The sequence below is a fragment of the Chiloscyllium punctatum genome, chromosome 39 (assembly GCF_047496795.1).
Source record: "Chiloscyllium punctatum isolate Juve2018m chromosome 39, sChiPun1.3, whole genome shotgun sequence".
Classification (NCBI taxonomy): domain Eukaryota; kingdom Metazoa; phylum Chordata; class Chondrichthyes; order Orectolobiformes; family Hemiscylliidae; genus Chiloscyllium; species Chiloscyllium punctatum.
In genome coordinates, this window is record NC_092777.1 from 22,921,291 (window position 1) to 22,937,856 (window position 16,566).

General features: G+C 42.5%; 1 protein-coding gene across 2 annotated transcripts in view; it reads left to right on the forward strand.

The window, feature by feature from the left end:
- Nucleotides 1–16,566, forward strand: part of dnah9 (dynein, axonemal, heavy chain 9) — a 507,475-nt gene that overhangs the window by 91,684 nt on the left and 399,225 nt on the right. For both annotated transcript variants that reach the window (XM_072558306.1, XM_072558307.1), the window contains exons 18-19: nt 282–504; nt 4,099–4,265. In XM_072558306.1, coding sequence (XP_072414407.1) covers nt 282–504; nt 4,099–4,265 — 390 coding nt within the window. The remainder of the gene's footprint in view (nt 1–281; nt 505–4,098; nt 4,266–16,566) is intronic.

Here is a 16,566-nt window from a genome sequence, read left to right on the forward strand (position 1 = left end):
CGTCTAGAATATGAAATGCACCATGATAGAAAATTTGAGGAATGCAGCTAAGATGTTTTCAAAAGAGCCAGATCTGTACATAAAGGATGAGGAAATGTGTTAAGATAAGGCATTTGGTATGGGAGGACACGCCTGGTGCAAAAGAATTAATTATCACAGATACGTTGTGATTTACTTGTGCCTGTGTTTTATGTTCTGTGTAATATAAAATCAATGTGCTGTCTTGATGCTGGTGTCTTGTTCACCTTTTCCTTCAAATCCTTTTTCCTCGCCCCATTCAGTCTGACTGATCTCCAAGCGTTTATCGAGATAGCGGAAGGAGGTTTACGCCAGAAGGTTGAAGAAGGTGATTTGAATGGCCTAATTCATGTTATGGGCCACCTCATGGCTGTGAAAGAGAGACAGGTCACAACTAATGAGATGTTTGAGCCCCTTAAACAGACCATAGAACTCCTGAAGACCTATGAACAGGAATTACCTGAAGATGTGTACAGGCTACTGGAGGTCAGTGGAAGTTGGTGTATTATTTTGATTACTGGGGCTGATATTAATTTCCATACTGCTACTCTGTGATCACTGGACTGGAATTAAAAATGGCTGAAACAAATGCAAATCCTGTGATAGAAATGTTTTCATGTACACCCTTGAAATAATCTCTTATACCTTCACACTAGTTCTTCACTTCAGATTATTTCATGAAAAAAATCTTCTTTCTATCATAAACAATGAATCCTGTTAATAATACGTGTGTTGTTAAAGTCCATTCTGATGTTTTAGTCCACCTGACTTGGTATATGGGACTTCCACCATATCTAGAATCGTAGAATCCCTATAGTGCAGATGGAGGCCATTTTGACCATCAAGTCTGCACCAACTCTCTGAAGAGAATCCCATCATGTCCCAGTAACCCCACATTTACTGTAGTTACCCCTTCCTAGTGTGTACATTGTGAGGCCATTTTACCATGGCCAATTCACCTGAACTGCACATCTTTGGACTGTGGGAGGAAACCGGAGCATCCGGAGAAAACCCACGCAGACACGGGAAGAATGTGCAAACTCCACACAGACAGCTACCCGAGGCTGGGATTGAACTGGGTCCCTGGCGCCGAGAGGCTGCAGTGCTATCCACGTGCCATCCTATGTATGCAGTGTTGTATACAAAACAAGCTCTGCTTTAATTTTGTACGTTGTGAACGTCTATGTGAAGCTTCATCCTTGCTCAGAATGGGAGGGTGGGTCTGGACTTTCATTTTAGAGGTGGATAATAGAAGTTGGGAAAGTTTTCGATTTCACGTTCCAGCCTCCGACAAATACCATCTTCCAAGGAATGCTGTCATTTTTAGGAACAGGGAGCAGCACCGTAGACCAGCCGTGACCTGGAGAAAGGTTCAAAGGGAGGCAGGAATGCTGCCAGCTGTGGAGGTATGCTGCTTAAAAGCAAATTCAGGCATTGTACTATTTGGAATAAAATCTACATGCCTCACACCTCGTCATCCCCACACACCTATCCATGCGACCTCATGCCCTTCAAAGAACTCTTATGAGCCAACCATCCAGCCCACTCTGTTTTTGGCTCAGATCGGAAGAGCGATCAATGGCACACTCTGATCTTGACAGTAAAATGCAGCATTTTTGTACATGTTCTATGTAATAATAATCAAGTACTGCAGAGTCACTGCCCTTCCTCCTTCAATCCATACACACAATCCTGTAAAACACTTGACCAATAAGGGTATTCTTATGGACAGTCCCAGGTTCCCATGACTTTATGGTGTTTACTAGACAATATAAAGTCTAGGCCTTGGGATCTTCCACTGCATCATATTCATTCGCATTCCAAAGTTACTGGATATACTCCTTCAGATCTGTCTCAGGTTTGCTTAACTCTAAGGGTGGCTTAAATTCTGTTTTTCATTGTATTTCTGACTGTCCTGATTATATATGTAACAATACAAAAGATAGTTAGTTTTAACTAGTTGATTTAAGATTTGTAATATTGATTTCTGTTATAAAATTAGTTATAAAGTATAAAGTTATACAGCTACTTCTGTTGTTGGCATCTTGTAATTAATGGGCTGTGAACAATGTATTTTGTTTAGAGCATAAGAGAAAATGTTTCTTAAGACTAATTAACTTTTACATCTATGTTTAAGTGCTGTTTTTCTCTAATGCTTGTATTATACTTTGGTTATGTGTGCATCTATCCTTCATGTTGAAAACAACTACGATTATCTGAAGAACCTTTAACTAGAATCTATTTCTTAATATTATGAGTAACTTCAAAGAACCAACTGTTTACTACACAATAGCTGTTGGGTTTGCATCTGCTTAGGGTGTCAATCTGGCTAGTTCATCGGCTAAGACTCACACATAGTGTTATTTATTTACTGAGACTATCATCCTTTCATTAATAAGGCTGGGATCAATCAGTTGTCTGTTTTTAGGCATCCTCTTATCAAAACTGTCTCAGGTGGTTTCTTGCAAGGCCCCTTCTTGGCCTTGGAGTAGCTCTGTACCATTGCCTTTCACTTAAAAATGAGAACAAGCTGTTTGTTCTGTTTGTCTCTTGTCAGCCATTTTGTGTCTTAATGTTTGGACAGGCTGCCTCATTTTATTTAAGCCTTGTCAGCCATTTTCTGTCTTTCAAACAGGGGCTGCCCTGACAAAAGCTATATAACTGTCATTCCCATTCCTATTCTCTATGTAGAAACAGTGAACCCCGTGTTGATAGTTATATCTGTCAAAGAAAACCTTTATAAAAATTTTCATTGATAACTTTACACTTTGCTTCAAAGAAATTCTATACTGGAGCAATAAAAGTTTCAAATCATTCATGCCTGTTAAAGTTTCAATAGCTGAAACCACAAGTACTTGACATCTCTTAACCTTGTCAAAATGAACTTTTTGAAATTGATAACAGGTTTCAGATAGCTAGCATTACTGTATCAATTGAGCAGCAGTCCAGTGTTTCAGTAGAATTATGGGTGTCTGACTCTTAGCTAAGAATATGTAATAAGACTTGTCTAAGCAACCACAGAGCAGCCATTGCTCTGCTGGAACATTGAGCTCCATTCACCCAGTATACACTCAATGGAAGCAGTGGATTCTATAGTGATGGTTTGATACGCTTTAAAAACAAAAGGTTTTTTAAAAAAAATAATCAACCGATTAGTTGATATCTTTCCAGTGCATTACAGCAAGACTCTCGGCATTAAAACTGCCAGTTTTCATCATCAGTAGTTTTTACATTATTGTAGGTTGAAAGAGAATATTGTATTTTCTCCTTTATATTGTATCTTCTGGGACCACTAGACATGCTTACATCTGATGTAGTATATTTGACATGTGATCATTGTTGTCCTGAGGAAACATTGTTGCCAAGTTGTGTACAGCAATCCCCTACAAACAGCAGTGTAATGGTGACCAGATATTTGGTTTGTTCAGGGAGACCATAAGAAAGCTTGAAATCACTGACAGCAGCTTTTGCGTTCCTATGGTATGTGTGTGGACTTCAAAAATTGCTATAGGATTCAGGAGAGGACAAATATTGGCAATCTCACTTCCATTGTTAACACCAACTCTAAGCTTATGTGTTTAAGTATTTGCTACTGTTGTACTAAAGCTAATGTTTAACGTCAGAATGCTTCTATCTGCTGAGATGTGGAAACAAGGCTTTTCGTGGGCTCCTTTTTGGTTTGTGGATAGGTTTTCTTATGAGTTGAAGTATTTGGTGTTGACCTTGAGTGCTTGATCATCTGATTCAGAGACATGAGTGCTATCATTAATGATGGCTCCTTTATGTCAAAACATTTAGTGAGCTGTCTGACAACACAGTTCCGTTAAGTAACCAAACATTGAACTGAGTTAATGTAATCTTTGCCCCTCATGTCAAGGAAAGTCTCATTGATGCACATAAACAATCTTGGCACAGGCATTGTTGAAAGGAAATCACTAGGAGAGCATGCCGTGCTACCCAAAAACATCTGGCTTTTGTTTCAGAGCTACTTAGTAAAAGTGCAGTTGTCTGGTGTTGCAGCTTCTAGATTGTGCAGTGCTGTCTACATTGACTTATACACTTTGCTACTTGTGTGTGTAGGAACTTCCAGAGAAGTGGAATAACATTAAGAAGTTAGCAATCACAACAAAACAACAGGTGGCACCTCTTCAGGCCAATGAAGTGACAGTCCTTCGTAAGAAATGTGCGAGTTTTGACGTGGAACAGCACAAATTCCGTGAGCGATTTCGTAAGGAAGCACCATTCAGGTAAGAGGTGAACACTGCTGATGAGTCAGTAGCTATTGATCAGTAATTACCACAGTTTAATGTCCTCTCCTTTCTTGAAGATAGTCACAATTATGATGACGAAATCCAACATCGCCTCCAGTAAGCTGGCTGTCTAAGGAACAGACTGTTTAATGACAATGACCTCAAACAAGACACCAAGCTCATGGTCCACAAGGCTACAGTGATATCAGTCCTCCCATATGTATGGGAACATGGACAACATACAGGGGGCACCTCCAAAACCCTTGAGAAATGTCAAGTGATGCCTCTTCAAATCAACTAGCACGATGAGCATTCACTGCAATATCAGGGTCTGCTGTTAGGCTGATATTCTCATCCTTGAGGCAATGGTTACAGTCAGAAAGGGACGTGTGCAAACCCGAGCATTGCAGGCGCCCACTTCAGCAAACCCCAGCTGGACCACTGCTGGCAAGGTTTGCTACTTCAGTATTGGACTGTTTAGTCAGCTCAGTAGCCATTACTTCCAAGTAGAAGAAGGTAATCTTTGTTCTGAGAGTCTCTCTCAGTCGAAGCCAGCTTTGAGCCAAGCAGAACTCTGTCCCTGTTGTTTAACTGCTGCTTGACTGGAATTTAGGGTAAAAACAAGGACTGTAGATGCTGGAGACCAGATTCTAGATTAGAGTGGTGCTGGAAAAGCACAGCAGTTCAGGCAGCATCCGAAGAGCAGGAAAATCGACGTTTCGGGCAAAAGGCCTTCATCAGGAATACAGGCAGAGACTGGACACCTCCTAGCAGAGCGCTTTAGGGAACATCTCTGGGACACCCGCACCAATCAACCACACCGCCCTGTGGCCCAACATTTCAACTCCCCCTCCCACTCAGCTGAGGACAACAGTCCTAGGCCTCCTTTGCTGCCACTCCCTCACCACCAGCCGCCTGGAGGAGAACACCTCATCTTCTGCCTCGGAACACTTCAACCCCAGGGCATCAATGTGGACTTCAACAGTTTCCTCATTTCCCCTTCCCCCACCTCACCCCAGTTCCAAACTTCCAGCTCAGCACTGTCCCCATGACTTGTCTTACCTGCCTATCATCTTTTCCACCTATCCACTCCACCCTCCCCCCTCCCCCACTCGCCTATTGTACTCTATGCTACTTTCTCCCCACCCCCTCTCCTCTCATTTATCTCTTCACCCTTCAGGCTTTTTGCCTGTATTCCTGATGAAGGGCTTTTGCCCGAAACGTCGATTTTATGCTGCTTGACTGGAGCTTCCCCACCTTCTTTTAAGGGGAGAGCTCATGCCAGGCTGGTCAATGTCTGTTTATTAGAAATTGAATAGGAACTTTTCCTGCTTTGAACATTTTAATTAAGTAATGTTAGTTTTGTGAAATGCACAGAAAACTAAATGAGCATGCTAAAAATTCGATTTGACTTTGCACCACTATTAAACGTGTCAAATTCCAAAGACGTGTCAGAATGCCTTCTCAGAACAGGTCATGCTTCATGTCACTTGACTCCAATGTAGCCTAGAGATTAGTTTGAAATTACATTCTGTTAATGCTGAAAAAGTAGCATTAATACATCTTATGAGGATTAGGTTCAAAAACTGTTAATTTCCGATCAGAATCTCAATAGTTTGATTGAACAACTATAAATTCCAATGCCTCAAACAAATTGTCAACAGTACATCCCAGCAATTCTTCTCATAATGGTGCTTCCTTAAGTGGTCACTTTGGCCAGGATATTAATGACATCTATTACAGCCTTATGAGAAGGAAAGCAGTTTTAATTTTGAGTCTTTCAAAACATTGATAGTGCATAAAAGCCTAAAACTTCTGCAATACTGTCTGCACTTTTTATGCGGAATATTTAAATGAATAGATTTCATATTGCTATGGGTATGAGTGCACAAAGAGCAAGATCAGATCACCTGGCATGCTTCAGACCTGATTTTCACTTCTATCAAATTTAATAGTGTTAAGAATGGGATGAGCTATGTAACAGGTATCTGAGCTAATATTGTCAGGCACACACTATTGTTCAAAACCAAAATTACATCCCGTATCCCTTTGACAGATAGTGCTTTGCAAATATTCGCTGCAGAATTTGCCAGTGGTTAAGGGCTCTGGTTTGAGTGATAGTTACAATTTAAATCAATCAACTTATTCTCAGGGTTCTTTATTCCTCTTTTGAGAGTTCTGTACATTTACCTATTGAGGAAAATATGAAACAAATCCCTGAGAGACTGATTCGATGGGTAAGGAGGCTGATGCACTGTCAACTCAGAGCAAACAGAAAGCGAGTTGAGTTTACAGTTAGAAATAGCAGTCAGATCACCCAACTGCCTGCTGTTTTCCTGATACAAATTGTCGTATCAGTTTAACCTTCAATATTTTTGGATGATGCTTGTTATGTGAAAAGTACAAAGTGTACAAAAGTACAAATTGTTGATTCTGAAGCAGTGAACATATTCAGCACTTATGTTTTTTGTCTGTTCTAATTCAAGTCTGCCGTCCGCTGTTAGAAATTACAGGGTGAGAGTGTCCAAAATGTCAGGTCAGTGGTGTATGATGACCTACAGGCATTCCATTAAAAGAAAAGGTGTTTTATTTTTCTCTCCTTTTGAACTGTTCACTGTAACACTGAAATTATGCTGTGTAAAAACATTTACTCGACTTTGCTCGACTCTACTAATTAAACAGAAACTCTGGGGCTAGTTCTTCTGCTAACATCACAACAGACAAGAAAATTATACATGGACATTGATTTTAAAGGAATAAATGTTGGAAGTTAACAGGTCTAGCACCATTTGCAGAAAGGGACCAGCAAAATTAATACTTCAGGCCAATAACCTTCCATCAGAATTGAGAAATTCTATCCATGATTTCCTCCCTCCCTAGCACATCCACTCCCCACTCATCAACAAAATGCTCTCCCCTTTTCCATGGCATCATCATTTAAATTTAGGGAATGCAACGTCTCTGTTTTGCCTTTGCTTTTCCCAACTTCCAGAACCTCATCTACTCCTTCAAATGAAACAGTCGTTTTGAATTGATTTCAATTTGGAATAATGAGGTTGCTACTTGTGATGAGATTTCCTCAACGTGGGCAATGTTTTACATATTCCATCTTGGAGCTTGATAGAAATGATGCATCGAATTGCATGTGTGTAACAGAATTACTTTACAGCAGTTTTTACTTTAAATAAGCACAGAGAAAGCCAGCAATTGTGGAGAGAGAAACGGAGTTCATTTTTCAGATCTGGGTTGGCTTCTTAAGAAACCGGATGCAGACATCATATTGGACTTGAAATGTTAACTCTGTTTCTCGCTCCTCAGATGCTGCCACACCTGTTTTCCTCAGTATTCTGTATTTGTTTCAGGTTTCTAGCATCTGCATTATTTAGCCGTTTTATTATAAAATCTGCTTAATGTGGACAGCTCATTTCTTCCAGCAACTTCCACAGGTTGTTTCCTTCACCCTGAGTTTGCACTCATCGAACACAGTGAGCATCAGTTGTAAAGATTTTTACCTAAGTCAAACATAGAACCATCGAACGCTGCAGGGGAGACTAAGCATGGTTGTCTGACTCCTTTTCAATACACCTCTGTTCAGTTGGCAAGTGTGAACCTGAGCATCGAGATCTGGGCACTTTAATTCGATGCCCCCTCCTAATTTGACCTCCTTGTGGTTGGCCTTCAAGGCTCTTCCAGTGAGGCTGACCATAAGCTTGATGACCAGCACCTCCACTTTCGGTTCAGCACTTTATAACCTTTTCCAGCACAACACTGAGTTTGGCATTTTTGGATCTGAATCCCAGTCCTGTTTTATCTGGCTCCAGCTGTAATGATTCCGTGGTTGCCATTCACACCTCCTCTGGGCTCATCTTCTGTTTCTTCATTTGACCCATCTCCATTTGTCTTGAGCCATTGTCGCTGCTGTCAGTTCATCTGTCCTGCTTCCATGAATGCCACGGACCTTTCCTCCTCTCCTGCTTTTCAGGTCTTTGTACTTGCTTTAAATTAGTTAACCCTTTGTTCCAATTCTTGATTGAAGGTCATCATCCTGAAAGGTGAACTACGATTTGCTTTGTGCAAACTCTGCTGTTCTGCTATATATTTTCAAATTTCTTATTACTTATTTCCAACATCCACTGCCTTTTGCTTTTAGTCATTGATCACAAGCAATAATTGCAAAGCCAAACATCCCATTTGGGCCATTAGTTTGTTTTTCCGTACCTTTACTTACCTTGTTAGAATCAAAAAACGAATATGCCAGTGAGAATAATTTCCTAGGATTCTGATTAAAAATGGCATTTCCCACTGTGACTGGGAAGCTTTCTGCAATCCTTCTTTATTATTTTGTATTTTGTTTATGAACAAGCAGGTATTTTAATAGGAATTGATGTCCTGTGGCGTTCTAGTGTACTGTGATGAGATCACAAGAGATAATTGGAATAGATTGTGCAGAAATAACGTAGCCTTGATTTAAAAGGCACGCAGCTTGTTTTAATTTTTGTAAAATGCTTTGACCTTGCATTATAATTTGTTGTGCAGTAGCAAATGTCACATCAATTTTAGAAGGGGGAGTAAAAATTGGAATTCTTGGATGTCTGTATAAACTAGCTAGGTTATGCAAAACCATGTTACTATCACCTGCAGAAATTTGTCATTGCTGTGTAACCAGTTTGCATTTGTGGTTTTAGTGGTGTATGGAATTAATGACGCAAAATTGATATTACATGCTGATGTATTCAAATATTGTGAAGAAGTAAGCACTTAAATTGCTCAGAATTTACTGTAAGACTTCATATCAGAAAAAAAACTTTTGAAATTCAGTTGTAATGTAAGGAAAGAGAATTTGCACAGAACAAAGTCCCATAATTTTGTAATTGAGCCAAGTCACCAATTACTTTTTGTGGTTATTCAGGGATGAATGTTGGTCTGAACACTGAGAAATGTCGCCTTGGAATAGTGCTGTGGAATCTTTACTATGCACCTAAAAAGGCAGACCTGGTCTTGCAGCCCTGCTAGAGTATGGATTGCTGCATACTTCGGCACGGTTGCACAGTGGTTAGCACTGTTGCCTCACAGCACCAGAGACCTGGGTTCAATTCCCGCCTCAGGCGACTCTCTGTGTGGAGTTTGCACATTCTCCCCATGTCTACGTGGGTTTCCACCGGTTTCCTCCAACAATCCAAAAATGTGCAGTTTAGGTGAATTGGCCATGCTAAATTGCCCTTAGTGTTAGATGAAGACGTAAATGTAGTGGAATGGGTCTGGGTGGATTGCGCGTCGGTGGGTCGGTGTGGACTTGGTGGGCTGAAGGGCCTGTTTCTACACTGTAAGTAATCTAATCTAAAGTATAGTTATGTTTCTTTTGGGGGCTTTTTTTTCCAGTGCAGTTTATCAACGTAAAAAAAATTACAAATCCCAGATGCGCTTCTATTTGTTAAAACTGAGCTATGATTTTATAGAACCATCAAAATTCAAAAAAGTCACACAATCTATTGTGTCTGCTGAATGTTGCTGGACCAATCACAATTCACTGCTCACTCCCCATAACCCTGCTTTTGCCTCTGATTCGAATGTGCGCCACTAGTTCCTTGAAACCTGGAACTGTCTCTCCTTCAGCAATTCCCCATAGCAAAGCATTCCATATTTCAACAGTTTTCTGCATAAAGACAAGTTCATCATGCTCTTTCCCCACAATCTTTGTCGCACTTTTAAACTATTGACCTCTCAACATTATCCAGTCAGAAGACACATTTGCTGGATGTTGACCCTTCCTGATTTAAAAACAAGCCAGGGTACTGATATGGACTTGGAGTGAGATGTAAGATGTCTACATTTGCAGATGTAAAATTGGGCAATGTGATTTAATTTGACAGCATTGCTTAAGGAAGGAAACAACAAAATATGGAAAACTGTAATAAGCTTGCACAATTGGTGTTCAATGATTAAGCTCTGAGAAAGTGAGGATTGCAGATTCTGGAGATCAGAGTCAAAAGGTGTGGCACTGGAAAAGCACAGCCAGTCAGGCAGCATCTGAGGAGCAGGAAAATCAATGTTTTGAGCATAAGCTGTTCATCAGGAATGCTCACCGGGTGCTGTCTGACTGGCTGTGCTTTTCCAGCACCACACTCTGACATTTCAATGTTTCAACTTGTTACATTATAAGCACACCCTTTCGCCAATGATGGCACAATAGTGTTTCAGTTTTGTAATTTGATTAAAAAAATGTCAGTATAGCTTAAGTGTGAGATGATATATTTTGACAGAAAGAATTTTGCATCATTAAGAATCTGAATGGGATACAGGATCAAAGGAACCCAGGGTTGCAAATAGATCATAAAAAACAAAGTATGCATTCAAATCCATTTGTAAATGTTTATAATTGTAAGTTTCCAACTTGAGTCAAAATTCTGTAGCACCTTAAAAAGGCTGTTGTGAATGCGATGGGAGATTATTCTGGTCTGCTGTATAGAAAGGGTATAAGAGCATTGAACAAGGAGCAAATAAGGTACACAAAGATGATACCTGAACTGAGGGATTATAAGCATCAGGAAAGGCCGAACAAACTGAAACGCTTTTTTCTGGAAAAGAAAAGCATTATAAGAGACTGTTAGAACAATGAGAGCGTGTGATGTGAGGGGCATTGACAAAGTATATCCACTTGGGGAGGAAACAAGAACTGAAGGCCAAGAATACATCCTGAGGGAATTCAGGAAAAACTCTAAGAAACCTGACAAAGATTGCTGGGAATGTTACAGGTACTACCGCAAGGAGAGACCAGAGCAAATAGCATAGATGCATTTGAGGTGAAGCTAAATAAGCACACGAGAGAGAAAAGAATAGAAAATCATGTTGATAAGGTTAAACAGCACAGGGACAGGTTGTTCGGCCCACCAAGCCTGTGTCCTTACACGATGCCTTTCTAAATTGAAAACCTTTTGCCTCTATGCGGTCTGTAGCCCTCTGTTCCCTGCCTATACTTGTATCTGTCAAGCTGCCTCTTAAACATTAATATTGTATCTGACTCCACCACCAATACTGGCAGGCACTTGCCACCCTCTGCATAAATAAAGCTGCCTCCCACATTTCTTTTAAATTTATGGCCTTTTACCTGAGACCCATGGCCCTAGTAATTGACGTTTTTACCCTGGGAAGAAGACTCTGACTATCCATTCTGTCCATGCTTCTCAAAATTTTGTAAACTTCTGTCAGGATGCCACTCATCCTCAGACGTTCAAATGAAAACAAACCAAGTTCGTTCAATCTCTCCTCATAGCTAATACCCTCCAAACCAGACAACACCCTGATTAACTATTTCTCTATCCTCTCCAAAGCCTCCATCTCCTTCTGGTAGTGTGGCAACCAGAACCGGACACAATATTCCAAAATGGCCTAACTAAATTTCACTACAGTTGCAACATGATTTGCCAGTTTTTATACACTATGCCCCAAACAATGAAGGCAAGCATGCAATATGCCTCCTTGACCACCTTAAACAATTGTATTGCCACTTTAAGGGAATTGTGGACCTGTATGTCTAGATCGCTCTGTATGTTGATGCTGGTAAGAGATCCAACATTTACTTTATACTTCCCTCCTGCATTGAATCTTCCAGAACACATCACTTGCATTTGCGTGGATTAAGCTCAATCTGCTGTTTCTCTGCCCGAATCTCTAGCCTATCTATATCCTGCTGTACCCTCTTGCATTCCTCTTCACTATCCACAGCTCCCTAATCTTTGTGTCGTCTGCAAACTTACTAATCAGGCCACTTTTTCTCATCCAAATTATTACTATAGATATTACAAACAACAGAGTTCCGAGTACTGATCCCTGTGGAGCACCACTGGTTACAGATTGATGTTCAGTAAAACACCTTCCATATTTATTCTTTCTCTGCTGTGACTAAGCCAGTCCTGTACCCATTGTACCAGCTCACCAAAGATCCAAGTATACTTCACCTGGCCTTTAAAAAAAAAATTCAGTGTGCCAGATGTGGATTAACCCTCAAACAGCCATGCCCAGTCTGCATTCCCCTGATCCTGCCTAATATTGTTAGCCTTCTCTCAGTTTATTACTTTCACGTGAGGAATACTCTTATCCTCATCCATAAGTAATGTAAAACTTCTAGAATTCTATATACCGTGTTCCCAAAATGCTTCCCTACTGAAACTTAGATCATTCCCCAGTACTGGGTCTAGTGTAGTCTCTTGGCAAAAGTGAGGACTGCAGATGCTGGAAACCAGAGTTTCGATCAGAGTGGTGCTGGAAAAGCACAGCAGGTCAGGCAGCATCCGAGGAGGGGTGGCGGGGGTGGGGTGGGGTTGGGGCTGTGGAGAAGGTAGCAAAGAGTACAATAGGTGAATGGGGGTGGGGATGGAGGTGATAGGTCAGAGAGGAGGGTGGGGCAAGGTAGCAGAGTACAATAAGTAAATGGGGGTGAGGATGGAGGTGATAGGTTGGAGAGGAGGGTGGGGAAGGTAGCAAAGAGTACAATAGGTGAGTGGGGGTGGGGATGGAGGTGATAGGTCAGAGAGGAGGGTGGGGCAAGGTAGCAGAGTACAATAAGTAAATGGGGGTGGGGATGGAGGTGATAGGTCAGAGGGGAGGGTGGAGCAGGTAGGCAGGTAGGATAGGTCATGAGGACAGTGCTGAGCTGGAAGGATGGAACTGGGGTAAGGAGGTGGGGGGAGGGGAAATGAGGAAACTGGTGAAGCCCACATTAATGCCCTGGGTTTGAAGTGTTCCGAGGCAGAAGATGAGGCGTTCTTCCTCCAGGCATCGGGTGGTGAGGGAGCGGTGTTGGAGGAGGCCCAGGACCTGCATGTCCTCAGCAGAGTGGGAGCGGGATTTGAAATGTTGGGCCACAGGGCGGTGGGGTTGATTGGTGCGGGTATCCCCAATGTAGAGGAGACTGCATCGGGAGCAATGGATACAATAAATGACATTGGTGGATGTGCAGGTGAAACTTTGAGTTCTAGTATAGCCTCTTCCCTTGTGGGATTATTTATACATTATTTCAAAATCTATCCTAGACACACCTGACAAATTCTGGCCCCTATCCAAGCCTCTGGCACTAAGCAAGTCCCAGTCAATAGAGGGAAAGTCAAAATCACTCACTCCAACAATTTTTCCAAAACCTGTCCTCATATCTATTCCTCCATTACCTATTGGCTATTGGGAGCCCTGCAGTACATCTCATCAAAGTGAATGCAGCCTCCCAATTCCTGAGCTCTACCAATATGGCCCCACTGCATGAACCCTCCAAGGTGTCCTCCCTTAGTACAGCTGTGATGTATTCCAGAAAAACTGAAAGAACTGCGGATGCTGTAAATCAGCAACGAAAGCAGAAATTGAAGGGAAAACTCAGCTGGTCTGGCAGCATCTGTGGAGAGAAATCAGAGTGAACATTTCGGGTCTAGTGACCCTACTTCAAACTGATGGTAACTAGGAAAGGACCAGTTCATATGCAGCAAATAGGGTGGGGGGAGGGGTACGAAGTAAACAATAGATGGGGATCGAGCCTGAAGTGAGAGAAGAGCAGTTGGACAGACAAAAGGAGTAGATAACCATCTGGCTAGGAGGGTGAATAACTATTAACGGGGACTGTGAGTGGCTAACGATTAATTGTATATAAGAGCAGACTGAGTGACAACAAGGCCTGGTATGTGGGGGTTGGAGTCAGGGCATGGGAGAGCCCTGAAGGTATTGAAGTGGTGTACAAAATAATGAGAGGAATAGATAAAGTGAATAGCCAGAGACTTTTCCCCAGGGCAGGAATGACTAGTACGAGAAGTCATAGTTTGAAGATATTAGGAGGAAGGTATAAAGGAGACATCAGAGGAAGGTTCTTTATGCAGAGAGTTGTGAATGCATGGAATGCGTTGCCAGCTGAGGTGGTGGAAGCAAAGTCATTGGGGACATTACACATGGAGAGCAGTGAGTTGAGGGGTGCGTAGGTTAAGTTACTATATTTTACATTAGGATTAAGTCTCGGCACAACATCGTGGGCCTAAGGGCCTGTTCTGTGCTGTACTTTTCTATGTTCTATTAATATCGAGTCCAGAAGGCTGCATGATACCCAAGTGGAGAATGAGGTAGTGGGATATTGTCCCTTACTGGGAATGCAACTTCCCCCATCACTTTTACTTGCCTCCCTATCTCTCCTAAAACATTTAAATCCTATAATGTTATGCGCTGATCTTGTCCCCCTCACAGCCAAGTCCCTGTAATAGCTACTACATGGCAGTTATTGTATTCATCCATGTTCTAAGTTCATCTGCCTTATCTGTCATACTCCTTGCATTAAGACAAACATGCCTGAGACTGCCAGTCTCACTGTGTTCAGGAGGCGAAAGTGAGGACTGCAGATGCTGGAGATTAGAGTCAAGATTAGAGTAGTGCTGGAAAAGCACAGCAGGTCAGGCAGTATCCGAGGAGCAGGCGAATTAACATTTCAGGCAGGAGCCCTTCATCAGGAATCCTACATCATTCCTGATGAATGACTCCAGCCAGAAATGTCAATTTTCCTGCTCCTTGGATGCTGCTCGACCTGCTGTGCTTTTCCAGCACCACTCTAATTTTGACTCACTGTGTTCAGTAACCTATCCCTGTCTGTTCTTCCTCTTAGCCTTACTAGCCTTAGCCTGTGACTCCTCCTTGGTCATTTTTTACTTGTTGACCTACTCCTCTGGATTCTCTCCCCTCCCCCCCACTACCATTGTCACAATCATTTAAACACTCCAGAGTGGCTGTAGCAAACCTCCCTGCCAGGTTATTGGTGTCCCTGTATGTTAGGGGCAACCTGTCCTTCTAGTACTCGTCTCATCTGCTGCAGAAGGCATCCCAATGATCCACATACCACCTCCTGCCTATGCCAGCTCTTTGCTCATGTATTTAACTGTTCCCAGCCTCACTGACATGTGACAAATGAAGCAATTCTGAGGTTAGAACCCTCGAGGTTTTGCTTTTCAACATCCTACCTAACTCACTGAACTCCCTTTGTAGGACCTCATCTCTCTTCCTGCCAGTGTCATCAGTATCAAGTTGGACCACACCCTCTGGCTGCTCATCCTCCCCCATCACAGTATCCTCTGCTCATTCAGAGACCACCTTGATACTGGCACCAGGGAGGCAATGCACCATCTTGAAGTCTTGCTTGCAGCCACAGAAATGGCTCTCTGTGCCTCTGATTGTGGAGTCCCCCATCACTCCTGTTCACCTACACTCTGAACCTCCCTGCTGTACAAGAGAGCTAGGTGTGGTGCCACTGATCTGGCTGCTGCTACTTTCCCCTGAGAGGCCATAATCCTGCACTGTATCCAAAAAGCTTTACCAGTTTGAGAGGGGACTGGCCACAGGAAACTCCTACGCTCCTAGGGTCCTCCTCCTCCTAGGGTGCAGGACCTGGAATGTAGGGAGGTTAGGAACATGGCATCAATCTCAAAGGAGGGTGCCTGTAAACAGGAAAGTGGCTTGAAGTGTGTATACTTCAATGCAAGAAGTATACGAAATAAGGTAGGTAAACTTGCAGCGTGGGTTGGTACCTGGGATTTTGATGTTGTGGCTATTAGGGGGACATGGGTAGAACAGGGACAGGATTGGCTGTTGCAGGTTCCAGGGTTTAAATGTTTTAGTAGGGTCAGAGGTGGGGGTAAAAGAGGGGGAGGTGTGGCATTGCTTGTCAAAGATAGTATTACAGCGGTGGAAAGGACGATGGATGAAGAATCGCCATCTGAGGTAATTTGGGCTGAGGTTAGGAATAGAAAAGGTGAGATCACCCCGTTAGGAGTTTTCTACAGGCCTCCTAATAGTCCTAGAGACGTAGAAGAAAGGATTGCGAGGATGATTCAGGAGAAGAGTGAAAGTAATAAGGTGGTTGTTATGGGGGACTTTAACTTTCCTGATATTGACTGGGAAAGCTATAGCTCGAGTTCGTTAGATGGGTCGGTGTTTGTCCAGTGTGTGCAGGAGGGTTTCCTGACACAATATGTAGACAGGCCAACAAGAGGTGAGGCCATACTGGATTTGGTTCTGGGTAACGAACCAGGCCAGGTGTTAGAATTGGAGGTAGGTGAGCACTTTGGGGACAGTGACCACAATTCGGGACTTTTACTCTAGTGATGGAGAGGGATAAGTGTGCACTGCAGGGCAAGAGTTATAGCTGGGGGCAGGGAAATTATGATGCGTTGAGGCATGACTTAGGATGTGGGGCTTGGAAAAGTAGGCTTCAAGGCAAGGACGCAATCGATATGTGGAGCTTGTTCAAGGAGCAACTATTGAGTGTCCTTGATAAGTATGTACC